The sequence below is a fragment of the Capra hircus genome (genome assembly GCF_001704415.2).
Source record: "Capra hircus breed San Clemente chromosome X unlocalized genomic scaffold, ASM170441v1, whole genome shotgun sequence".
NCBI lineage: Eukaryota > Metazoa > Chordata > Mammalia > Artiodactyla > Bovidae > Capra > Capra hircus.
This window is the reverse complement of record NW_017189516.1, coordinates 10,857,740-10,884,940: the sequence shown is the minus strand read 5'-3', so window position 1 is coordinate 10,884,940 and position 27,201 is coordinate 10,857,740. Positions and strand designations below refer to the sequence as shown.

At 36.8% G+C, this 27,201-nt stretch overlaps 1 protein-coding gene across 1 annotated transcript in view; it reads right to left on the bottom strand.

The window, feature by feature from the left end:
- Positions 1-27,201, bottom strand: part of TEX11 (testis expressed 11) — a 249,949-nt gene that overhangs the window by 201,727 nt on the left and 21,021 nt on the right. The window contains exons 3-5 of the mRNA XM_018044046.1: positions 25,887-26,008; positions 18,988-19,072; positions 14,168-14,247 (exon numbers count right to left, since the gene is read on the bottom strand). Coding sequence (XP_017899535.1) covers positions 14,168-14,247; positions 18,988-19,072; positions 25,887-26,008 — 287 coding nt within the window. The remainder of the gene's footprint in view (positions 1-14,167; positions 14,248-18,987; positions 19,073-25,886; positions 26,009-27,201) is intronic.

Genomic DNA, 27,201 nt, shown 5'->3' with positions numbered 1-27,201 from the left:
ATGGGGAGGGAGGTGGGAGCGGGGTTCAGGATGGGGAACACGTGTACACCCGTGGCAGATTCATGTTGATGTATGGCAAAACCAATACCATATTGTAAAGTAATTAGCCTCCAATTAAAATAAATAAATTTATATTTTAAAAAGCTGGTTCTTTGAAAAGATAAACAAAATTGATAAACCATTAGATAAACTCATCAAGAGAAAAAGAGAAGACTCAGATCAATAAAATTAGAAATGAAAAAGAAATTACAACAGACAATACAGATATACAAAGGATCACAAGAGACTACTACAAGCAACTCTATGCCAATAAAACACACAACCTCTAAGAAATGGACAAATTCTTAGAAAAATATAACCTTGCAAAACTGAATCAGGAAGAAACAGAAAAAATGAAGCGACCAATCAGAAGCATGGAAATCAACACTGTAATAAAAAAATCTTCCCACAAACAAAAGCCCAGAATCAGATGGCTTCACAGGCAAATTCTACCAAAAGTTTAGAGAAGAGCTAATACCTATTGTCCTCAAACTCTTCCAGAAAATTGCACAGGAAGGAGAACTCCCAAACTCATTCTACAAAGCCCCCATCACACTGATACCAAAACCAGACAAAGGACAAAGTTGCCACAAAGAAAGAAAATTACAGGCCAATATCAATGATGAACATATATGAAAAAAATCCTCAACATAATTCTAGCATACAGAATCCAACAACATTAAAAGGACCATACATCATGTTCAAGTGGGCTTTATCCCTGTGATTCAAGGATTCTTCAGTATATGCAAATCAATCAATGCTATATACCATATTAACAAACTGAAAGATAAAATACCAATCATCTAGAGAAAGCTATTCCACAAAATTCAACGCTCATTTATAATAAAAACTCTCCAGAAAGTAGGCATAGAAGGAACATACCTCAACATTTAAAGGCCACATATGACAAACCCATAGCAAACATTATTTTCAATGGTGAAAAACTGAAAGCATTTCCTCTAAAATCAGGAACAAGAAAAGGGTGCCCACTCTTGCCACTATTATTCAACACAGTTTTGGAAGTCCTAGTCACAGCAGTCGGAGAAGAAAAAGAAAGAAAAGGAATGCAGATTGGAATAAAAGATACACAGATATCCCTTGCATTCCTATACACTAACAATGAAAAATCAGAAAGAGAAATTAAGGAAACAATCCCATTCACTACTGCAAAAAAAAAAAAAAAGAATAAAATATCTAGGAATAAACCTATGTAAAGAGACAAAATACCTGTATGTAGAAATCTATAAGACACTGATGAAAGAAATCAGAGATGACACAGAGATATAACATGCTCTTGGATTGGAACAATCAACATTGTGAAAATGACTAAACTACCCAAAGCAATCTACAGATTCAGTGCAATCCCTAACAAACCACCAATGGTATTTTTCACAGAACTAGAACAAGAAATTTCATAATTTGCATGGAAACACAAAAGACCTCAAATAGCCAAAGCAATCTTAAGAAAGAAAAACAGAGCTGGAGGAATCAACCTTCCTGACTTCAGACTTTATACAAAGCTACAGTCATCAAGACAATATGGTACTGACACAAAAACAGAAATACAGATCAATGGAACAAGACATAAAGCCCAGAGATAAACCCACGCACATATGGGCACCTTATGTTTGACCAAGGATGCAAGGATATACAATGGATAAAAGACAGCCTATTCAATAATGGTGCTGGAAAAGCTGAACAGCTGCATGTAAAAGAATGAATCTAGAACACCTCCTAACACAACACACAAAAATAAACTCAAAATGGATTAAAGACTTAAATGTAAGGCCAGAAACTACAAAGCTCCTAACAGGAAAACATAGACAGTACACTCCTTGATATAAATCACAGCAAATCCTCTATGATTCACCTCCTAGAGTAATGGAAATAAAAATGAAAATAAATAAATGGGACCTAATTACACTTAAAAGCTTTTGCACAACAAAGGAAACTACAAATGAGGTGAAAAGACAAACCTCAGAATGGGAGAAAATAATTGCAAATGAGATATCTGACAACGCATTAATCTCTAAAATATACAAGGAGCCCATGCAGTTCAATACCAGAAAAACAAACAACTCAAACAAAAAGTGGGCAGAAGATCTAAACAGATCTTCTTCTCCAAAGAAGACATACTGACAGCTAATAAACACACAAAAAGATGCTCAACATCACTCATTATTAGAGAAATTCAAATCTAAACTGCAATGAGGTGTCACCTCACACCAATCAGAATGATCATCATCAAAAAATCTATAAACAATAAATGCTGGAGAAGATGTAGAGAAAAGGGAACTCTCTTGTACTGTTGGTGAGAATGTAAATTGATACAGTGACTATGGAGAACCATATGGATATTCCTTAAAGAACTAGGAATAAAACTACTATATGATCCAACAGTCTCAATACTGGGCATATACCCTGAGGAAACTGTAACAGAAAAAGACACAAGCACCCAAACATGCATTGCAGTACTATCTACAATAGCTAAGACAATGGACATAGATATCCATTGACAGATGAATGGATAAAGAAGTTTGGGTATCTATATATAATGGAATATTTCTCAGCCACAAAAAGGAAAACATTTGAGTCAGTCCTAATGAGGTGGATGAACTTAGAGCCTATTATACAGAGTGAAGTAACTCAAAAAGAGAAAGATAAATACAGTATATTAACGCATATATATGCAATCTAGGGCTTCCCTGGTGGCTTGGACAGTAAAGAATCTGCCTGCAATGTAGGGGACCTGGGTTCAGTCACTGGGTCGGGAAGGTCGGGAAGATCCCCTGGAGAAGGGAATGGCAACCCACTCCAGTATTCTTGCCTGAAGAATTAATTCCATGGACAGAGGAGTCTGGAGGGCTACAGTCCATGGGGTCACGAAGAGTCAGACATGACTAACTGACTAACACTTTCACTTTCACGTGGAATCTAGAAAGATGGCATTGATGAGCCCACCTGCAGGGCAGCAATGGAGATGCAGACATAGAGAACAGACTTGTAGACACAGTGGGGGAAAAAAAGACAGTGGGACAATTGAGAGAATAGCATTGAAACATATACATTACCATATGTAAAACAGATAACCAGTGGGAATTTGCTGTATGATGCAAGAAGCTCAAATTTGGTGCTCTGTAACAATGTAAAAGGGTTGGATGGGGTGGGAGGGAGGTTCAGGTTCAAGAGGGTGGAGAAATACATATGCCTATGGCTGATTCATGCTGATGTATGTTAGAAACCAACACAATATTGTAAAGCAAGTATCTTCCAATTAAAAATTAATAAATTTTTAAAATTCACACCTCTTCTAAATTGGCTGATGATTATATTAGGTAAAATATTTATACTCTGTCCAGATTCAGTAGTGTAATCCTCAGAAAACAAAAAAGTAACAGCATTTATTAGAATCCTATGTTCTGCATGGAACTCCATAATTAAAGAAAAATGGTCTTAAAAGCAATAATAAAAAATTAATAGACTTGAAAATACATCTTCTAAGAAATATGAAAAGAAAACATTGGGATAATTTAAATAAGAAGAGAAAGTTCTAAAAATTAATGCCTCACATACTTAAAGAAATTTTTCTATGATAAACACTAGATTGTAAGTCAACATACCTGGGATCTGATATTTAATTATATCTCTAATAAAAATTTTCTTAGTTCAGCAAATACTTATTATATATCCATTACATGCCAGGTACCCCAAAGAAGCTCACACTATTATAACTGAAAGACATCTAAATAAATAGTTGATGAGTAATACGTATAAATACTGTGGAAGCAAACAAGAACTGAGTCAAGATGGAGGACTGAGTATACACTATAGCCACCCCTTTTATTACAAATCCCTAGAAATGATATGTATATATAGTATATACTATGATATACTAGAAATGATATTTAATATCATATAAATATATATTATGATACAGATCATATATATCATTTCTAGGAATTTACGTATTTTAATAGAAATAATATTATATGCATATTTTCATATTAATAATAGTCCTGAAAAAACAAAGTATTTAGTTGATTGGAAATTATGAAGAACCTCTGAAAAACAGACAGCAAATGGACTGGGGCAAAAACCTACATGCTAAAATGCACAAAAATGCAAAACATGGAAACATTCTGGATGTGAACAGTAGAGTACCAGGCAGTAGGCTTCACTCCCAAAAGACTTTCCCCTCCTCCTCAGAAAGGAACAGTGAGTATGATCACTTAGACTAGAAAAAAAATAAAGTTCCAGATGGCTGACAACACAGGTCAATGCAAAATCTCTGCTCCTAATTCTCGATCAGTTATTGGACTCGGGTTACAGTAAACAGTGTGACACACTATTCACAGAAAACTATCAAGGACTCTCAAATCAAATATAAGCAAGAATCACCAAATTTTTGAGGGAAACCAGTAATATGAAAGGACAACCCACTACTCAACAAACAGAATACCTGAGGAAATAGGACAGCTAATAGATGAAAACATAAAGAGATATATCATTATTATCCACAGAATTAAATCGCAGTCATAATCAATAAAATGCTTTTAGTTACCATTCTTTGAAATCAATAAAGCCAAAAATGCAAACGTTAGATGTAACTGAAGTTGGAAGGTTAATGATGAAGAAAGGGAGAGAGGATGATAAGGTACTAATATCCTCAAGGAGTTGAACGTAAAGATATACTCTCTGGGACTTCCCTGGTGGTCCAGTGTTTGGAAATCTGCCTGCCAATGAAGGGTACGCAGGTTTGGTCCCTGGTCTGAGAAGATCCCACATGCCGTGGGGCAACTGGGCCATGCACCATAACTACTGAGCCCGCTTGCCGAGAGCCTGTGCTGCACGTAAGAGAAGCCACCACAAGGAGAAGCAAAGAAGAGTAGCAGCCCTACTCACCACAACTAGATAAAGCCTGCATGTAGCACTGAAGACCTAGCACAGTCCAAAAATATAATTAATTAATTTAAAAAATATATACTCTCCAAAACTGATAGAGTAAGAAATAAATACTTAAATATATACAAATAAATAAATTTAAATTTAAATAATCATTAACATAAATCAAAAAGAGTATAATATAACTAACAAAAACTGAAAGGCAGAGTCAGGGAGGTAATATATAATATGAGATAAATCTTCACATATCTGTGAAACAGAGAGTATATGTAGTATTTCTGTATAAGAAACAGACAATATGTGAAGCTGATGAATCAAGAATTAATTATTGTAGGCTGAACTGTATTGCCCCCTCCCCATCCAAAACTTTATATGTTGAAGCCCTAGGTCCCAGTACCTCAGGATGTGACTGTATTTGAAGATAGGGCCTTTAACAAAATGAATTTAAAATGACACCATTAAGGTGTGCCCTAATCCAATCTGACTAGTATCCTTATAAGAAATCTGGATACACAAAGGGACACCAGGGATGTGCACACACAGAGGGCACAGCCAAAAGGCAGCCATCTGCAATCCAAAAAGAGGCCTCAGAAGAAAACAAACTTTCCAACACCTTGATCTTAAACTTGATTTTGGATCATGATTTTTGACAGAATTGTGAGAAAATAAATTCCCATTGTTTAGACCACCCACTCCATAGTATTTTCTTACGGCAGCCTACCAAACTAATACAGTGATATAAGCATATGATTAAGATATATGGAAGTAAACATGACAAATAAAAACAAAAATGGTTATGAGTAACAGCCTTAAAAACAGGAAAAGATACATGCACAAGGCATTTCATTGCAGCACCCAAATGTCCATCAAAGATGGCAGGTTGAATATAAAGTATATGCACCAACTGAATAATACCATGTAGCTAAAAAAATAAAGAATATGTCTATATACTGCTATGGAGTGATCTCTAGGATATAATGCTGCTGCTGCTGCTGCTGCTAAGTCGCTTCAGTCGTGTCCGACTCTGTGCGACCCCACAGACGGCAGCCCATCAGGCTCCCCTGTCCCTGGGGTTCTCCAGGCAAGAACACTGGAGTGGGTTGCCATTTCCTTCTCCAATGCATGAAACTGAAAAGTGAAAGTGAAGAACGACTCTGTGCGACCCCATAGACGGCAGCCCGTCAGGCTCCTCTGTCCATGGGGTTTTCCAGGCAAGAGTACTGGAGTAGGGTGCCACTGCCTTCTCCAAGGATATAATGTTAGGTTGGGTTAAAAAAAAAAAAAAAGGAAGGACCTACCCTAGAGCACATAGAAATCTGCTCAATGTTATGTGGCAGCCTGGATGGGAGGGGAGTTTGGGGGAAAATGGATACATGTATATGTATGACTGGAAAAAAATTAAATAAATTTAAAAATACACCTAAAGCCAGACATCCTGGAGTGTGAAGTCCAAGTGTGCCTTAGGAAGCATCACTATGAAAAGAGCTAGTGGAATTCCAGCTGAGCTATTTCAAATCCTAAAAGATGATGTTGTGAAAGTGCTGCACTCAATGTGCCAGCAAATTTGGAAAATTCAGCAGTGGTCACAGGACTGGAAAAGGTCAGTTTTCATTCTAATCCCAAATCAGGGCAATGTAAAAGAATGTTCAAACTACCGTGCAATTAATTGCTCCTATTTCACATGCTAGCAAGGAAATGCTCAAAATACTTAAAGTTAGGATTCAACAGTACGTGAACTGAGAACTTCCAGATGGTAGAAGCTGGATTTAGAAAAGGCAGAGGAACCAGAGATCAAATTGCCAACACCCACTGGATCACAGAAAAAAGCAAGAGAATTTCAGAAAAACTTCTGCTTCATTGACTATGCTAAAGCCTTTGACTGTGTGGATCACAACAAACTGTGGAAAATTCTTCAAGAAATGGGAATACCAGACTCCCTTACCTGCCTCCTGAGAAACCTGTATGCAGGTCAAGAAGTAACAGTTAGAACTGGACATGGAACAATGGACTGGTACAAAATTGGGAAAGGAGTACATCAGGGCTATATACTGTCACCCTGCTTATCTAACTTATATTCAGAGTACATCATGTGAAATGCTGAGCTGGATGAAGCTCAAGTCAGAATCAAGATTTCTGGCAGAAATATCAATAACTTCAGATATGCAGATGACACCACTGCTATGGCAAAAAGTGAAGAGGAACTCTTGAAGAGGCTCTTGATGAAGGTGAAAGAGGAGAGTGAAAAAGCTAGCTTAAAACTCAACATTCAAAAAACTAAGATCATGGCATCCAGTCCCATCACTTCATGGCAAAGAGATGGGAAAACAATGGAAACAGAGACAGACTTTATTTTCTTGGGCTCCAAAACCACTGCAGATGGTGACTGCAGCCATGAAATTAGACGACATGTGCTCCTTGGAAGAAAAGCTATGACCAACCTAGACAGCATATTCAAAAGCAGAGACATTACTTTGCTGACAAAGGTCCATACAGTCAAAGCTATGGTTTTTCCAGTAGTCATATAGAGATGTGAGAGTTGGACCATAAAGAAGGCTGAGCACCAAAAAATTTATGCTTTCAAACTGTGCTGTTGGAGAAGACTCTTGAGAGTCCCTTGGACTGCAAGGAGATCCAACCAGTCCATCCTAAAAGAAATCAGTCCTGAATAATCATTGGAAGGACTGATGCTGAAGATGGAGCTCCAATACTCTGGCCATCTAGTGAGAAGAGCCAACTCACTGGAGAAGACCCTGATGCAGGAGGAGAAGGGGATGAGAGGATGAGATGGCTGGATGGCATCACTGACTTAATGGACATGAGTTTGAGTAAATTCTGGGAGATGGTTAAGGACAGGGAAGCCTGGCATGCTGCAGTCCATGGGGTCTCAAAGAGTCGGTCACGACTGAGCGACTGAACAACAACAAATCATAAGCATGCACACTCAGTCATGTCCAACTCTTTGTGATCCTAAAGACTACAACCCACCAAGTTCTTCTGTCCATGGGATTCTCCAGGCAAGAATATAGTAATCAAAGTTAACTGTAGTGATCTCAGAATAAAGTAAACTATTATTTTCCAAAAAATGGTGGAGAAAAGTATACATATGGAATGTTACCAACTATCTAAGAGCCTTGGGGCAGGTTCCTAGATAAACAGGTATTCTTAGATAAATAGATAGGAATATTCTTATAAGTATTCTTAGATAAACAGGTAAGATATTCTTAGATAAATAGGTATGAATACCTATTTGCTTCTATTTTAAAACCAAAAGAAAGAAAGTGAAAGTGAAGTTGCTCAATTGTGTCCAACTCTTTGCAACCCCATGGACTGTAGCCTACAATACTCCTCTGTCCGTGGGATTTTCCAGGCAAGAGTACTGCAGTGGGTTGCCATTTCCTTCTCCAGAGGATCTTCCCAAGCCAGGGATCAAACCTGGGTCTCCCGCATTGTAGGCAGATGCTTTACCATCTGAGCCACCAGGGAAGACTTTAAAACCAAAAGAAAAGACAAATATTTTATGCTATCACTTACATGAGGAATCTAAAAGATAAAACAAACAAATACATATAACAAAACAGAAACAAGCTCACAGATATAGAGAAGAAAATAGTGGTTACCAGTGGTGAGAGGGAAGAACGGACAAGAACGGGGTTGGGGATAAAGAGATACAAACTACTGCGTATACAATAAATAAGCAACACAGATATATTGTACAGCAAAGGGCCATATGGCCATTATTTTAAATGGAGTATAATCTATAAAAATACTGAATCTCTATGTTGTACACATGAAACTAATACTATAAATAATGCTTCAATAAAATACATGTGTACATGCAGGCATACATACATTTATCAAAAATGTTTGTATACATATTTATATACATACACACATGCATACATACATGTCTATCAAAGGATTTGTTAGATACCATCACCAACTCAATGGACATGAACATGAATCTGAGCAAACTCTGGGATACTGTGAAGGACAGGGAAGCCTAGTGTGCTGCAGTCCATGAGTCACAAGGAGATGACTTAGCAACTTAACAACTACAATCAGAAGGATAAAATATAAATAAACAAAATAGTTATCTACAGGGGAAGGGAGAGAACAGCGTGTAAAAGACAGAGATAGAAGCTAGACTTATCCAAAGACAGTTCCTTTAGTAGATTTGACTTGACTTCAGAACCATGTCAATATTTTACGTAATTATAAAACAACATTAAATCAAAATGGGTAAGAGGGAAGCAATCACAAAAATCAAAAGCAAATAGAAGCAAATAAATCTAACTGTATCAAGTTGACAGCATAATCATAGAGAAAGGAATTTTTGCCATAATTTTAAAATAACATTTTAATAATACTGAAACAATATTTTGACTGTACATTCCTAGTGGGATATACTTTTAAGAACAAAACTGCAAAAAAATTCCTAACCATTTTTAGAAATCATTCTTTGCAATAATATTGATACTGGTATATTATGAAACTATTATAAAAATAATTTTTAGGATAAAAGAGGTTATTCATTATATTAATGTTTAGCCCCAAGATTTTTAGAACCAGAGACACAAATATAAAATCAAGAAACTAAGTTTAAAAAAAAAGAAGCTAAGTAAGACACTATAATCCTAAATAGCAATTGGAAATATCAGTATGAACTCATTATGTACTTTCTTTTTAAAAAAATGTACTTCATAGCTCTGTCAACTTAAAAGGTCTAGAAACAATGCCAATGCAATAGCAATGAGCACTTGTAACATCCAGACTCTTATTTCTAAATAACACTCTCCACTAAAAGGAAACAGGGCTCCTCAGAGGAATGGCTGATTCCAGTTCTAGAGCAGGAACTATACAAGACAAACCTGGATAACTTGTCATATCAGAAACCAAATAAAACTCTTAAAACTGCTGCATTCATGCCAAAAGACTCAGAACCACTTAAAGAGGCTCCTACTAGCCAAAAGTAGGACACTGTGCTTCAGTAAGAATAATAACTACAAAGGATTGAAAGTCACTAAGTATGTTAAAACCCATGAATTCACAATATTAAAAAAAAACAGTCATCATTAAAGGATGTTAAGAGAACCAACTCATTATTCTGAAAACTGTTAAATAAAGGGGAAGAGTCACGACTTTCTCAGACAAAGTATACTTCAGAGTGACCAAATCGTTTATGAAAGCTTCTCTCTATTCCAGTTAATAAACAAAGAAGGAATACAGAGTTAGAATATGCAAATCTCCACAGAAATAATGGACCTAGGGATAACAATCATCAAAGGGCACTACACAACAGAAGAGAAACAACAGACATTACTGCCTCCTGATGGAAGTACACCATACCGCTGATGAATTATTCTTGACAAAAATGAACCTGAATCAGATCAAGCTTCTAAATCTAACTACTAGTTTTCTGAAAAAACAGAGGACAAAGTATTGTATTAAACAATACACTTCTGATGTAGTTATCAGAATGCAGAATTTAGGAAACTATAGAATATATTAACAAAGTACAAGGTGCAAATTTAATGCTGATTCTAAAAACCAACTGGAAAGAAGCAGGGTGGAGAAGGATAAGTGTGAAAAGTTACAGGGAGGGAAGACTGGATATTTTATGATTTTAGAAAAATCTTTATTAAATTTTATTGGGTATAATAATAGGGTTTTTTGGAATAAAAAATCTTGTCTCTAAGAGACATGTACTGAAATATTTATGGGCAAAATAATACTTTTTGGATTTGTTTGAAAATAATCCATGGGATTGCTTAGGAGAGATATAGAATAAACAAGAGTGGTGGTGAGTTGATGATTACTCTAGCTGAGTGATGAGTAAATAGGGGAATCATACTATATCTTCTACTTTGTGTGTACATTTGAGCTTTTCAATAAAATACTGTTTTAAAATACTGGGAAAAATATTTTCCATTAAAAACATACTTGCTTATAGGGAGCAAGACAGAGGGTAGAAAGGGAGGGAGTAGAAAACTATTACTTTTGACTACTTTCATTACTTTTCATAAATTCTGAATTATAAGTTCAATATTTAGCCCACTGAATCACTGTACTAACAACTACAGTATACTGAGACCTCTAATGATAATAGATATAATTATTATGAAAGTAACATTGATAGTATGAAAAGACAAAAACATATTACACTTGAAAATGAGACTTCCAGGTCAGCAGGTGTCCAATGTACTACTGGGGAAGAGCAGAGAAATAGCTCCAGAAAGAATGAAGAGGCTGGGCCAAAGCAGAAACAATGCTCAGTTGTGGATGTGTCTGGTGCTGAAAGTAGAGTCCAATGCTATGAAGAACAATATTGCATAAGAACCTGGAATGTTAGATCCATGAATCAAGGTAAACTGGACATGGTCAAGCAGGAGATGGCAACAGTGAACACTGTCATTTTAGGAATCAGTGAACTAAAATGGATGGGAATGGGAGAATGTAATTCAGATGACTGTTATACCTACTACTGTGGGCAAGAATCCCTTAGAAGGAATGGAGTAGCCCTCACAGTCAACAAGAGTCCAAAATGCAGTGCTTAGGGAGCAATCTCAAAAACGACAGAATCATCTCTGTTCGTTTCCAAGGCAAATCATTCAATATAACAAAAATCCAAGTCTATGCCCAAATCACTAAATGCCAAAGAAGCTGAAGTTGAACGGTTCTATGAAGACTTACAACACCTTCTAGAATACCCAAAAAAGATGTCCTTTTCATCATAGGGGACTGGAAGGCAAAGTAGGAAGTCAAGAGATGACTGGAGTAACAGGCAAGTATGCCCTTGGAGTACAAAGTGAAGCAGAGCAAAGGACAACAGAGTTTTGCCAAGAGAATGCACTGGTTATAGCAAACACCCTCTTCCAACAACACAAGAGACAACTCTACACATGGACATCACCAGATGTCAATACCGAAATCAGACTGATTATATTCTCTTCAGCCAAAGATGGAGAAGCTCTATACAGTCAGCAAAACAAGACCGAGAGCTGACTATGACTCAGATCATGAACTCCTTATTGCAAAATTCAGACTTAAATTAAAGAAAGTAGGGAAAACTACTAGGCCATTCAGATACGACCTAAATCAAATCCCTTATGATTATACAGTGGAAGTGAGAAATAGATTCAAGGGATTAGATCTGACAGAGTGCCTGAAGAACTGTAGACAGAGGTCTGTAACACTGTACAAGAGATGGTGACCAAAACCATCCCCAAGAAAAAGAAATGCAAGAAGGCAAAGTGGTTGTCTGAGGGGGCCTTACAAATAGCTGAGAAGAGAAGCGAAAGGCAAAGGAGAAAGGGAAAGATATACCCAACTGAATGCAGAGTTCCAGAGAACAGCAAGGAGAGAAAAGAAAGCCTTCTTGAGTGAACAAGCCAAAGATAAAGAGGAAAACTAGAAATCTCTTCAAAAAAATTAGATACCAAAGGAACATTTCATGCAAAGATAAACACAATAAAAGAGAGAAATGGCAAGGACCTAGCAGAAGTAGAAGAGATTAAGAAGAGGTGGAAAGAATTAACAGAAGAACTACACAAAAAAGGTCTTATTGACCTGGATAAGCACGATGGTGTGTGTGACCACTGACCTAGAGCCAGACATCTTGGAGTGTGAAATCAAGTGGGCCTTAGGAAGCATTACTATGAACAAAGCTAGTGGATGTGATGGAATTCCAGCTGAGCTATTTCAAACCTAAAAGATGATGCTGCACTCAATATGTCAGAAGATTTGGAAAACTCAGCAGAGGCCACAGGACTGAAAAAGGTCAGTTCTCATTCCAATCCCAAAGAAAGGTAATACCAAAGAATGTTCAAACTACCATACAATTGCCCTCATTTCACATGGTAGCAAGGTAATGCTCAAAATCCTTCAAGCTAGGCTTCAGCAGTACATGAACCAAAAAATTCCAGATGTTCAAGCTGGATTTAGAAAAGGCAGAGGAACCAGAGATCAAATTGCCAACATCTGCTTGATCATACAGAAAAAAAGGGAATTCCAGAAAAACATCTACTTCTGCTTCACTGACTACACTAAAGCTTTTGACTGTGTGGATCACAAGCTGTGGAAAATTCTTAAAGAGATGGGAATACCAGATCACCTTATCTGTCTCGTGAGAAACCTATATGCAGGTCAAGAAGCAACAGTTAGAACTGGACATGGAACAAAGGACTGGTTGAAAATTAGGAAAGGAGTACATCAAGGCTGTATATTGTCACCCAGCTTATTTAACTTATATGCAGAGTACAACATGTGAAATGCCGGGCTGGATGAATCACAAACTGGAATCAAGACTGCTAGGAGAAATATCAACAATCTCAGATATGCAGATGACACCACTATAATGGCAGAAAGCAAAGAGGAACTGAAGAGGCCCTTGATGAAGGTGAAAGAGGAGAGTAAAAAGCCTGGCTTAAAGCTCAGCATTCAAAAGCTATGATCATCGCATCCAGTCCCATCACTTTATGGCAAACAAATTGGGGAAAAGTAGAAACGGTGACATTTTTTTTTTCCTTGGGTTAAAAAATCACTGCGGAAGGTGACTGTACCCATGAAATTAAGATGGTTGCTCCTTTGGAGAAAAGCTATGACAAACCTAGACAGCATATTTGAAAGCAGAGACATCTCTCTGCCAACAAAGGTCCATCTGTATAGTCAAAGCTATGGTTTTTCCAGTAGTCAGGTACAGATGTGAGAGTTGGACCATAAAGAAGGCTGAGCACTGAAGAACTGGTGCTTTTCAAGTGTGGTGCTGGAGAAGACTCTTAAGAATCCCTTGGACAGCAAGGAAATCAAACCAGTCAATCCTAAAGGAAATCAACCCTCAATATTCATTGGAAGGACTGATGCTGAAGCTGAAGCTCCAATATTTTGGCCACCTGATGCAAAGAACCAACTCACTGGAAAAGACCCTGATGCTGGGAAAGACAGAGGGCAGGAGGAGAACGGGGTAAGAGAGGATGAAATGCTTGGATGGTATTGCTGACAATGAACACAAGTTTGAGCAAACTCCAGGAGATAATAAGGCACAGGGAAGCTCGGTCTGCTGCAGTCCATGGTGTCACAAGTCAAACACAACTTAAAGACTGAATAACAACAACATTGACAGAACTAAAGGATATAACACCTCTTTCATGTTTACACTAAATTCAACCATCTTCACAGGGTAATGACTATCTCACTGCATATGCCCTTTCCTGATTTAATTAGGACTTACCAAAATTTGTCTCTGAATAGCTTCTTCTGAAGCATCTGGGTGTTCACACATGCGAATCAACTTACAAGCAACATGCCGCACTGCAAAACAGTAATTCAGTAATTAGATACCCATAAACACAAAACATTCTCCTTTTATATATACCTATAAAGAGAAAAGATGAGTGAAGTAAAATCATATTTGTTATTAAAAATAGGACTTTTAAAGCCCTTTTTAAAAAATCAATTACCAAAAGTAGATGACCTGAAAATTACCAAATGAATAATTTGCTTAAGTCAAACAGATATTTTCAAATTTTAATTTCTGCAGGTCTTAAATTCCAAAGACTCATATGATGCTCTTATATGCACCATGCCAGCAGGAAAATTCTAAGTAGAATTGAAATCTAAAGCTATTCAACATCTGACAAAATTTCTGAGTATTAGAATATTTTAAGATTATTCTCCTAAAATGTGAAACTTCCTAAATAAATTATTTTCTTCAGATGAGGTAAAGTTCTTGAAGCATAACTTAGAAACTACAGATATCTTCATTATGCAGTTAATTTACCCTGAAAATAGGAAAGCTTGAATAACTGTCACCTTTTTGTGTGGTTTTTTTCATCATAAAACATACCCAGATTTTTAAGGATAACTCCACATATAACTGAACTAATTGCCTTGATATTTTTAAAACTCTGCAGCCATTCTATCTATGCTAGTATCATTTTAATTAATATTCCAATAAAAAAGGGATTTGCCCAGCTTAAATTACAGGGTAATTGAAGTAATCAAATTTTTATTAACCATCACAAAATGTAAAATTTATTCATTTCCTCAACAAATTTAATTTGTTTCTGGAAACTTACAGTAAAATAATTTCTAAATATATATTTACATTGTCTTGCATTTCCAGTTTTGAAAATGTTTCTTTTTTTTCAAAGTTTACTAATTTTTCAGTATTCTCAACGACCCTGATCTCTCAATTATTTCCCCTCTCCAAAGATATTTTCAGTGCTTCTCTCTATTCCTTCCCCTCCACCTTCAAATATATCCATTTCCCTTCTTTGAAAAAATTCAACTAACCCCACTGTGCTTCAAGCTTCCATCCCATTTCACCTCTTCCTCTCATTGCCAAACTTTTTTTTTTAATTAATTTATTTGGCTGCATCAGGTCTTAATTGCAGCACTCCAGGTCTTCTGGTTAAGGTATGTGGTCTCTCTAGTTGTGGTGCAGGCTTGTGGGATCTTAGTTCCCCGATCAGGGATCAAACCTGTGTCCCTGCATTGCCAGGTGGTTCTTAACAAGGACCACCAAGAAAGTCTCAAAATTTCATGAACTGAATGACCTACTATCTCAATTTTATTACTACTCCCTCTTTTCCCTAATGTCCTACAATCTGTTAGGCTTCATTATCATTTTACTAAAGCTGCACTCACAAAGATCAGCTTCCCTGACTTCACAGCAACATTTCCCAATGATCATAACCTTTTTGAAAAATACCACTTCCTTCACCTCACTCTATCCTAGTTCAGCATGAAGCAGTGTCCCTCTGTGGGAAATGTCTAAGAACTTTGCTCCAGGCCTACCTTCTTAATCCAGGTGTGTATAATTATCACTATTAAGCCTTCTGACCAAAGGCAGCTGAGGCTAAGACAGAATGCTATTTCAGTATAAAGATGCTTTCTTTGATGTTGTTGTTCTATCCTCATCTTCTCATCAGCCTGTTCTTGGCCCTCTATACTATAAATATCCTGGTTAGGTGCTTGTTGATGGACTTTACACAAAACAAAGATTTTTTTCTCACATCTCTAACTTTACATCTGCTGGCACTTGTGAATTCTTTATTTGTCCTGTTTATTTAGCTTTAATCCATTCCTTTCTAAATCTTCAAGAATAATGTGCCTGGTATTTTCATTCTGGAGTCTTACCTTGTCCCTCTGACCTACTGCCTGCCATAACATGGTTTGACAACCCTATAAAGGAGTATGTACTCAGTAAGTGGGTAGCGCTTATTTAACTTATATGCAGAGTCTATCATGCGAAATGCTGGGCAGGATGAAGCACAAGCTGGAATCAAGATTGCTGAGAGAAATATCAATAACCTCAGATACGCAGATGACACCACCCTTATGGCAGAAAGCAAAGAGGAACTAAAGAGCCTCTTGATGAAAGTGAAAGAGGAGAGTGAAAAAGCTGGCTTAAAACTCAACATTCAAAAAACTAAGATCATGGCATCTGGGCCGATCACTCCATGGCAAATAGATGGGGAAACAATGGAAACAGGGACAGACTTTATTTCCTTGGGCTCCAAAATCACTGCAGATGGTGATTGCAGCCATGAAAGTAAAAGACACTTGTTCCTTGGAAGAAAATCTATGACAAATCTAGACAGCATATTAAAAGGCAGAGACATTATTTTGCCGACAAATGTCCTTCTAGTCAAAGCTATGGTTTTTCCAGTAGCCATGTATGGATGTGAGAGTTGGACTATAAAGAAAGCTGAGCACCGAAGAATAAATGCTTTTGAGCTGTGGTATTGGAGAAGACTCTTGAGAGTCCCTTGGACTGCAAGGAGATCAAACGAGTCCTGAATATTCACTGGAAGGACTGATGTTAAGCTGGAGCTTCAGGACTTTAGCCACCTGATGTGAAGAATTGACTCTTTGGAAAAGACCGTGATGCTAGGAAAGATTGAAGGCAGGAGAAGGGGATGACAGAGGATGAGATAGTTGGATGGCATCACTGACTCAATGGACATGAGTATGAGCGAGTTCTGAGAGTTGGAGATGGACAGAGAAGCCTGGTGTGCTACAGTCCATGGAGTTGCAAAGAGTCAGAAACAAGAGTGACTGAACTAAAGTGGATAGTGAGTCTCCTCTAGAATATTTTGACTATTCCTTTTATGTCTCCTATCCTTGCTCTTTTACTTCTTTTACTTAACTGGAAGAATTAAGGTTAAAATCTCACTATTCTCTCAACACCATTGGTTCTTAAAATTTGCTTTGCATGAAAATTCCTAAGAAATTTTTACAAATTATAGACATGCCCAGAATTCCTCCTAAACCCCAAAATCAAAACCTCCAATGATGGGGCCTCAGCATCTGTATTTGAAAAAGGCTCCACAAGGGACTCTCATTTATACGAATATTTAAGAACCACTGTTCTTTCTTTTCTCCCTCCAAGAATTCAACAACTTGTGTGGCTTCAACAATCATCTCCATGTGAATAACTATCAAATCTATAGGCAGCCCAACCTTTCACACTAGCTCCAGTCTCACATCTCTAACTTTACTGTCACCTCAAATACAACAGGTCAAAAACTGAAGTTTACAAGTCATTCCTCTACTTCTCACTTTCCCATTTCTGTCCATTGTTCCATAATCCTTCCCAATAATAAAAAATTACAGTGCATAAATCTTTAATGACTTTTTTGATCACATAACATAATCCAGGCACATTGAATTAGTTTTTGAGACAAAATATCTTCCAACCAATCAATGTATTTTGGAAATAAATTTTTCTTAAACCAGATGCTTCCTGCACTACATCCTGTATTCCACTGTATCTTAAAAATACTGTACACATAACAAGCACCCAAATATCTAAGAACTGCAGAGTCAGTACATTAGGAAAGGTCTTAGGGCTGCAGCTCCCACTTCATCTACCAAATCCCCACTATTGGGCAAGAAGTGAAAAACAGCCAAAGCAGTGTCCCTTGATATGCAGAATGGGAGGAGTTTAGAATTAACCCATTTAAACATCACACAATTCATCTGTGCAGTAGGTTTCTCCCACAGATGTATTTCCAACTCTTCCCTCCTCACAACTCCAGGATCTAAGCCTTCTAGGAGTAATGGTATCAACATTTATCTGAGAGTTAAAGAGACAGAACTGTTCTCTAAACATCTTAATAGAAGAATGAGCTAATAAGTAAGTATATTATTGGCTATACTAACCACTAAGTACCCAATACGTACACTGAGGTTGTATACAATTTGGTTTATATTCATACAGATAAATATTTAGAATTAAATTCTATTTGTTGCATACAGACAAAATTCATTTGTCTACAAGTCAAAGCACTACAGAGATTCACCTTTTGACAGGTTGCCTCAACATACTCTTTATAACGAGGCAATATACTTTCCAAAAATGCATTAACTGTCACTATCCTTGTTGGAAATCAGTAACTGTCAGCACACTAGATCCTGCCCATTTAGCTAAAGTGCTCATACTCTGCAAGACAAGTGGATCACATTTAATACACCCAAGCAGATGAATATGGTTTGGGGTTTTTTTTAGTTGTTGTTATTCTTGTTTACTCTCACAAAAACTTCTATAATTTTCCTCAGTAACTCAGTCCAATGTTTATCAACGCACCTCATGAAGAAACTATTCTTTACAGATTTTTTATTCAATCTAAATTCCTCACACAGCAACATTTTTCATTATTTTCTTAACGGAGAAGAGAACCTACTATTTGATGGTTCTTCAGAATCTGGACGATTCTGATCATCTCTTCTCCAGAGAAATAAACCATGTCCTTTGACATTTCTTCAAGTTCTCATTTTCCCCACCTCATTTTTAATCACCTTTTTTGTTCACCACCAGACTATTTCTTCAGTGAAGCTTTTAAATTTCTATGAAAAAGAGCTAACCTCTGAAAAACCATAAAACCACGGCAGGGTTTGCTTGAGAAACTACGGTCTAAGGATTGTTTTATTTTCTTTCAATAAATATGCACTTAAGAACTGATCAAAATATTTAAATTACAGGAACACAATCTGATGTACAATAAGAATATTCCTCATAGTATGAGTTACAAAACGTATACATACCTTTAGCTTTCTGTTCTTCATTTATCACCAAATCCATTTTATTGGTAATTGCCCAGTTCCACAGGTTTACCGCCATTTCTTCAATCTGTGCAACAGAAACATTTTCTTAGTTAAAATACTGTCTGCCTCCAGTGATATTTTCTTTCTTGCATGTTTCACATTTATGTGACTATTGCGGGTTATTTACATGTCTGTCAGGAGCCGTGTTAGGCATTACTGACAAAATGGAGGCACGGCCCCAACCCCCTCTCCTCATCCCACAGGCATGGTCCTGGGATGAAGGAGTTAGGTCTTGTGATTCTGACTTGTTCTTTCCTTTCTTCAGTTGAGTTGGCTGGAAAGAATGTTAAGGTGCTTATTGTTCTTGAGAGAAGCATGAGAAAGCACAAAGCCTTCTGCAGTTGTGCCCAGAAAATAATCTATAAAGTAACCACTGACATTTGTTCAAGGAAGGATCTTTACAAAGAATGTTCCAGGATGAGCACATAGGCCACAGCTTGAGGCCATGGGAAGGATTGTTATCTGAGACCTGTTTGTGAGGGAAATATTTATGGCAAAAGAAGTTTGCTGAGTTTAGGGTTTAGGAGTAATTAAGAATAGTTAGAAGCTAAAAGTTTAAGGAATGTTGTAGTGTTAGCGTATTTTACTATAGCTTATAGAGATTAGGAATTTTAGAGATATTAATAGCTAGAAGCCTTTTTAGGAGATAGTGATCTTAAGATGCTAGGGGCAAACAGGATTTAGAAAGATAAGAAATAAACTGAGGAATGAAGCCTGAGTTACAATGTAATCACAAGTTAAGTATAGGACACATAAGAGGAAGTAGATAATAGATAGTAAAGCTGATTGCATCGGTGAAGCAGGAACTCTGTTTGTAGGGCAACAATGATTTCTGGAGACAATAAATCTGGGTGGGAGGGGAACTAAAAATGTCAAACCTCTAACCTAACGCTTTTGTCAAAGTATAAAAGAAACCCTGAAGCTTGAAATAAACATGTAGCCCCGCACCTTGAGTCAGAGGCTACATCACTGTCCACCAACACCGCTCACCCCTTCAGGCTGATTCCCTGGCTGCTGAAGCTAGACTCCAGCACATGTCCTCTATAACCTCGTCTCATTTTACCTTTTCTCCCAAAAACTTAGCATCAGAGTAATTATATCACTGTCCTATCAACACAACTTGTTCATTCCTATCTGTGTACCTTTATTCATACAAACCAGTCAGTCCTAAAGGAAATCAACCCTGAATATTCACTGGAAGGACTGTTGCTGACACTGAAGCTCCAATAATTTGACCACCTGATGTGAAGAGCCAGCTCACTGGAAAAGACCCTGATGCTGGGAAAGATTGAGGGCACGAGAAGGGGGCAACAAAGGAGGAGATGGTTGGATGGCATCACCGACTCACTGGACATGAGTCTGAGCAACCTTCAGGAGATAGTGAAGGACAGGGGAGCCTGGCACGCTGCAGTCCATGGGGCCGCAAAGAGTAGGACACAACTTAGTGACTAAACAACAAGAAATACATACTGTTGGCTTCACCAGATATACCTCCTCCCCTTATCTTTATGTAATTCAAATTCAAATTCAACCTCATCAAGAACACATGAAATTTTCAACAACCACTACATTCTTCATTATCTTTCTCTTCTCTGAATTCCTGTATTCACTAAGTTTCACATAATTGAACAATTAAATTCTGCTGCTGCTGCTAAGCCACTTCAGTCTTGTCTGACTCTGTGCGACCCCATAGACGGCAGCCCACCAGGCTCCCCAGTCCCTGGGACTCTCCAGGCAAGAACACTGGAGTGGGTTGCCATTTCCTTCTCCAATGAATGAAAGTGAAAAGTGAAAGTGAAGTCGCTCAGTCGTGTCCGACCCTCAGCGACCTTTGTATCATTTATCCTTTGTTTTTGTTGTTACTCTTATTTCCCAACTAGGCTTCTTGATATCAAAGATCATATCTTACTCAATTTATGTAGCACTCACATTACCTACCAAAGTGCTAAGTAAAGAATACATATTCAAATAATAAGATTCATTTTATTATGCCCTGTTCTAGGAACAAGGGGAGCAAAGATTTTGGTAGCTTCTTTTGGGGTTTATCTTTCTATCAGGTGGAACCTAGTCAACCAGATGAAAAAATGAATCAATCTCATAGCATCACAAGAATCAAATTTGCAATAAGTTGGCTTCTGGCCGGAGATCTCTAGAGACAATAGTTGATCCTGGGTGGTACTACTGCCTGAGACCAATATACCACAGCTCTGGCCTAAATCTCCCAGTGTGCTATGGTGACTATAATAAAAGTTATACCTACCATTCTTATCATAAACATATTGATAGCAAATGACTAAGAGGAATAATAACTGGAAAAAAATTTAAACTCAGTTTGTGTACAATAATGGTACACAATTGTATTTTAGTTTATTAGTTTATTTTCTCCAGTGCCACTTTTCCCCACTATGGTTTCAAATTTCCGTGATGAGCTCCACTTTAAACAGATTATTTATTTGGCATGGCCATCATTTCACTATCTATCATGCTCACCTCCATCTCTCTCACATAGTATCCCCATCCCACAACTGACCTAATGATGACTTTCACATGAAGTATTATTTGATATGTTTCATCAAAAGCACATGGAGTTAATATTTGACTCAAAATTTCCCAGAAGAACAAATGGTATTTAGGGGGAAATATAAACATCCAGAATAAAGCAACTTAAAGAAGTTGCCTATTTTGGTATTTTGGAAAGCAATTTAACAATATGTAAAAAGAGCCAAAAAATGTTCTTATCTTTTGACACAGTAATTGTTTTACTGAAATAATCTAAAATATGGAAGGGATAATCTCTGCACTTACTAGTGTTCCTCGTATCATTATTTACAATAGTGAAAAATTAAGAACAATATAAACACTCAGTAATAAAGAAATATATAGACAAATTACAATAAATCTACTAGATGGAATATTATTCAGTCATTTAAGACAGTGATCATGGACTTCCTTGGTGGCCCAGTGGTTAAGACTCCACTTGCCAACACAGGGGACATAGGTTCAATTCTTGGTCCAGGAAGATTCTACATTTCTCAGGACAACTAAGCCTGCATGCCACAACTACTAAAGTCCACATGCCCTAGAGTCACAAAACAATAAATACTGTTATGATTCCACTTATATGAGGTACCAAGAGTAGTCAGACTTATGGAGATAGAAAGCAGAATGGTGGTTGACAGAGTCTGGGGAAAAGGAAAATGGAGTTGTTGTTTAACAGGTGTAGAATTTCAGTTTTTCAAGATGAAAAGAGTTCAGGAATTGGTTGCACAATGATGTGAATGTACTTGATACTACTAAATTTTACATTTTAAAATAGTTAAGATGGTAAATTTTATGTTATGTATACTTTACCACAATTAAAAATAAAACAAGCACAATGAGATACTACTTTACATTCACTAGAATGGCTATAATAAAAAAGACAGATAACAATAAATTTTGCTTATGATGTGAAAAAATTGGGTCACTCATACGCTGCTGGTGGGAATGTAAAATGGTAGTCACTTTGGAAAACAATCCAGCAGTTCCTCAAAAATAAAAGAGTTACTATATGACCAGCAAATTCACTCTTAGGTACATACCTGGAAAGAAATGACAGAAACCAATAAAATTTCTGTAAAGCAATTATCCTTCAATTAAAAAATAAATAAATTTTTTAAAAATATGTAAAGCCTGTACACGAATGTTCATAGCAGCATTATTTTTAAGATGTTCATTCTCCTCAGATTTATATATAGATTTAATATAATCTTTATTAAAATATCAACAGGGCTATTTTTCACTTGGATTAATACTTTTTAAATTAGAGAATATTACTTAACAATATTGTGATGGTTTTTGCCATACATCAACATGAACTGGCCATAGGTATATATGTGCCCCTCCCTCTTGAACCCTCTCACCTCCCTCCCCATCCCACCCCTCTAAGTTATCACAGAGCACCAGCTTTGGGTTCTCTGTGCAATACATCCAACTCCCACTGGCTATTTTACATATACTAGCATATATGTTTCAAGGCTATTCTCTCAAATTATCCCACCCTGTCCTTCCCTGTGTCCAGAAGTCTATTCCATAGACACAGACAGCAAAGTGTGTCTCCTTTGCTGCCCTGCAAATAGGATCATCAATACTATCTTTCTAGATTCCATATATATGCATTAATATACGATATTTGTCTTTCTCTTTCTGACTTACTTCACTCTGGGAAGGTTGAAAGCAAAAGAAGAGGGTGGCAGAGGATGAGATGGTTGGATAGCATCACCAATTCAATGGACATGAACTTGAGCAAACTCTGGGAGATAGTGAAGAACAGGGAGTGGTGGTGTGCTACAGTCCATGGAGTTGCAAAGAGTTAGAAATGACCTAGTGACTGACAAACAACAATATTCCTTTGTGTATATGTACCACAACTTCCTTATCCATTCATCTGTCAGTGGACATCTAGGTTGCTTCCATGTCCTAGATATTGTTAATAGTGCCATAGCAACATTATTTATAGCAGCCAAAAGGTATAAACAGCTCAAATGTTCATCAACAGATGAATGGATATACAAAATGTGACACACCCAAAGAATGAAATATTATTCATCCATAAAAGGTAATGAGTTACAGATACATGCTACAACATGGAAGAACCTTGAAAACATTATGCTAAGGGAAGATCCCGTGGAGAAAGTAGAGGCTACCCACTCCAGTATTCTGGCCTGGGGGTCGCAAAGAGTTTGACACAATTGAGTGACTTGCACTTTCACTTTCAAGTGAAAGAAGTCAGTCCCAAAAGACCACATATTGTATAATTCCATTTATATAGTATGTCCAGAATAGGCAAATCCACAGGGACAGAAAGTAGATTAGAAGCTGTCTAGAGCTGGAGAAGAGAGAAGGAAATAGAGAGTATGTTTCTTTCTGGGGTGATGAAAATGTTCTGAAGTTCACTTTGGTGATAAGTATACAACTCTGTGAAATACTAAAAATCATTGACTTGTACACTTGGGTAACTTATATGGCATATGAATCATATATAAAGCTACATATGTGGGGGGGGGTGTTAGTCACTCAGTCGTGTCTGACTCTTTGTGACCCCATGGACTGTAGCTCACCAAGCTCCTCTGCCCATGGGATTCTCGAGGCAAGAATACTGGAGTGGGTTGCTGTGCCCTTCATATGAAAGATATTTACAATAAACTTTCTTCTCACCTTTCCATTTGTACAGTCACCTAAATGGAAGGATCTGCCCAAGATAAACATTTTCAAAATGTTTCAGAACCTCAAGGCAATTTCAAAATTAAGTGACAGACTTCCAATGAAACACTAGAAAAAAAAATACCCTCCCCTCAAAATAAACACTACCTCCGAAGGCTTATAGTCAACTGAGTTCCCCACTACTAGGTGGTTTCTTATTTTACTGCAAAAGGAAGGGAAAGAGAATTACTACAAGTGACTAACTACTATGTATAAGATGGGTTTAGAAAACGCAGAGGAACCAGAGATCAAATTGCCAACATCCGTTGGATCATACAGAAAGCAAGGGAATTCCAGAAAAACATCTTCTGCTTCATTGCCTATGCTAAAGCCTTTGACTGTGTTAATCACAACTGTGGAAAATTATTAAAGAGATAGGAATACCAGACCACCTTACCTGTTTCATGAGAAACTTGTATGCAAGCAAGAAGTAACAATTACAAATGGACATGGAACAACTGATTGGTTCAAAACTGAGAAGGGAGTATGATAAGGCTATATATTGTCACCCTGTTAACTTACATGCAGAGTACATCATAAAAAATGCAGGGCTGAATTAATCATAAGCTGGAATTAAGATTGCCAGAAGTATCAACAATCTCAGATAAGCAGATAACACCACCCTAATGGCAGAAAGAGAAGAACTAAAGAGCCTCTTGATGAGGGTGAAAGAGGAAAGTGAAAAAGCTGGCTTAATTAAAAAAACTAAGATCATAGCATCTGATCCCATCACTTCATGGCACGTAGAAGGGGCTCCAAAATCACTGTGGATGGTGAGCACAGCCATGAAATTAGAAGATGCTTGCTCCTTGGAATAAAAGCTATATAACAAATCTGGACAGTGTATTAAAAGCAGAGACATCACTTTGCCAACAAAGGTCTGTATAGTCAAAGCTATGGTTTTTCCAGTAATCACATACAGATGTGATAGCTGGACCATAAAGAAGGCTGAGCGCTGAAGAACTGATGCTTTCAAACCATGGTGCTGGAGAAGACTCTTGAGAGTCCCTTGGCCTGCAAGGAGATCAAACCAGTCAATCCTAAAGGAAACCAACCCTGAATGGAATGATGCTGAAGCTGATGCTTTAGTACTTTGGCCACCTGATTCAAAGAGCCGACTCATTAGAAAAGGGCCTGAAAGACTAAAAGCTAAAGGAGAAGGGGGCAGGAGAGAATGAGACGGTTAGATAGCATCACTGACTCAGAGGACATGAATCTGAGCAAACTCCAGGAGATAGTGAAGGACAGGGGAGCTTGGCGTGGTACAGTTCATGAGTCATAAAGTCAGACACAAGTCAGCAACTGAACAACAACAACCCAGGACCTTAAATATGTTATTTTGTTCACTATTCATAACAACATTTATTATTCTTTTAACATATGAGAAGAGTGAAGCCTAGAGAGGTTATATAGTACATATTAAATTTGAGACATATTTTTCCATTGGTTTCTAAAACACTATTTTCCCTAAATGTGCCATTAGGCTTGATTTCTATGTATTTAGATTTCATGTTAATCATGAAGATTGTTTTTTTATTTATACATTAATTAAAACAGTGAATCATAAAAACTTTTCATTAAATTATTTTTATACCAACCTGACAATCCTGTATTTCAGCCATAGACCCTCTGTTGATATTTCCTATATCCATGAAGAGTCTATCAATTGCCTCAGGTGTGTTAGGTGAAATGTCTGTTGCAATTAGGTTTTCAACAGTTTCTGAAATAACAATAAATGATAAAAGTGACATGAACTATCAACATTGGCTGAAACTAGCAAATCATTCTGAAATCTGTTCCTACAGTGTGAAGAAACTTCAATGATCCTTAGAGTAAAACTAAACTGGAGATAAAGTTTATTTTAGCTAAAGGAAGAGTACAATTTTCAAATAAATTTTCTATTTCCTGGGAGTCACTTATTTATAACTTAATCACCATTACTCATTCTCAAAGTAAAATGCATTGACTTCACAAACAGTATTGTTATTAATAGGTCATTTTAAAACTATAAAATAGAAATTAACAATGTCTTCAAAACTACAAAATGTAGAAATTCTGAAGGGAGAATTAAGATATATGCCCTGTAAAATTGAGATACTTATTAATACATTCAAGCATTAGGCAGACATACTCTGAAGTCTTGACCCTACTTTCTGAGAAAAAAATGACATGCTCAGTTAGCAACAACATTAACCAGTTACTGAATCTGTAGAAATGATTTCACCATTTTCTAAAAAGACTTGAGCTCCAGAATCCATATGGCTGAACCTGATTAAGAAATAGAATTCCTTAAAACTAAAACATGATGTATACCCATAATTGATGCCTTTCACATTATCAAAATTGAAGTTTTTTCAAATTCACGTAACAGAGGTCTTCATAACCTACATGTCTCTAATTTCTTGCATTGCTTCTGAGCATTAACTAGCATTAACAATACTAATAAGAACACCTTCCGGAATATTTTTAATCTGCTACAATAAACAGATTTTTAACCTGTTAAAATAAACAATAAATCTTCTAAATGAAATTCTTTGTTAAATATCAGAAAATAGATTCATATGGCCACTTCACAAAGCAAATTAATTTCAAATATACTCAAATATTTTTTAAAGCTCATAGAATCTTTAGAACCCTGCATGGTCAGATTTTAGGGTAAACATACCATATATATTTCAGAGGTCTCAAGTAATGATACATATGAAAAAAAAACCTCTAGCTTCCTTACTCCCATAAAGCAGTTAATAGGCTAATACTAAATTTTTTTATTCTTCCAAGATTAGGTAACCATTATGCCTTGCTCAAAATACTGATAACAGATTTAGGAAAGTTTAGAATGGAAGAAAACATTTGCAAATCATATATCTGATAAGGGCTTAATACCCAAAACATATAAAGAAATCAGACAACTTA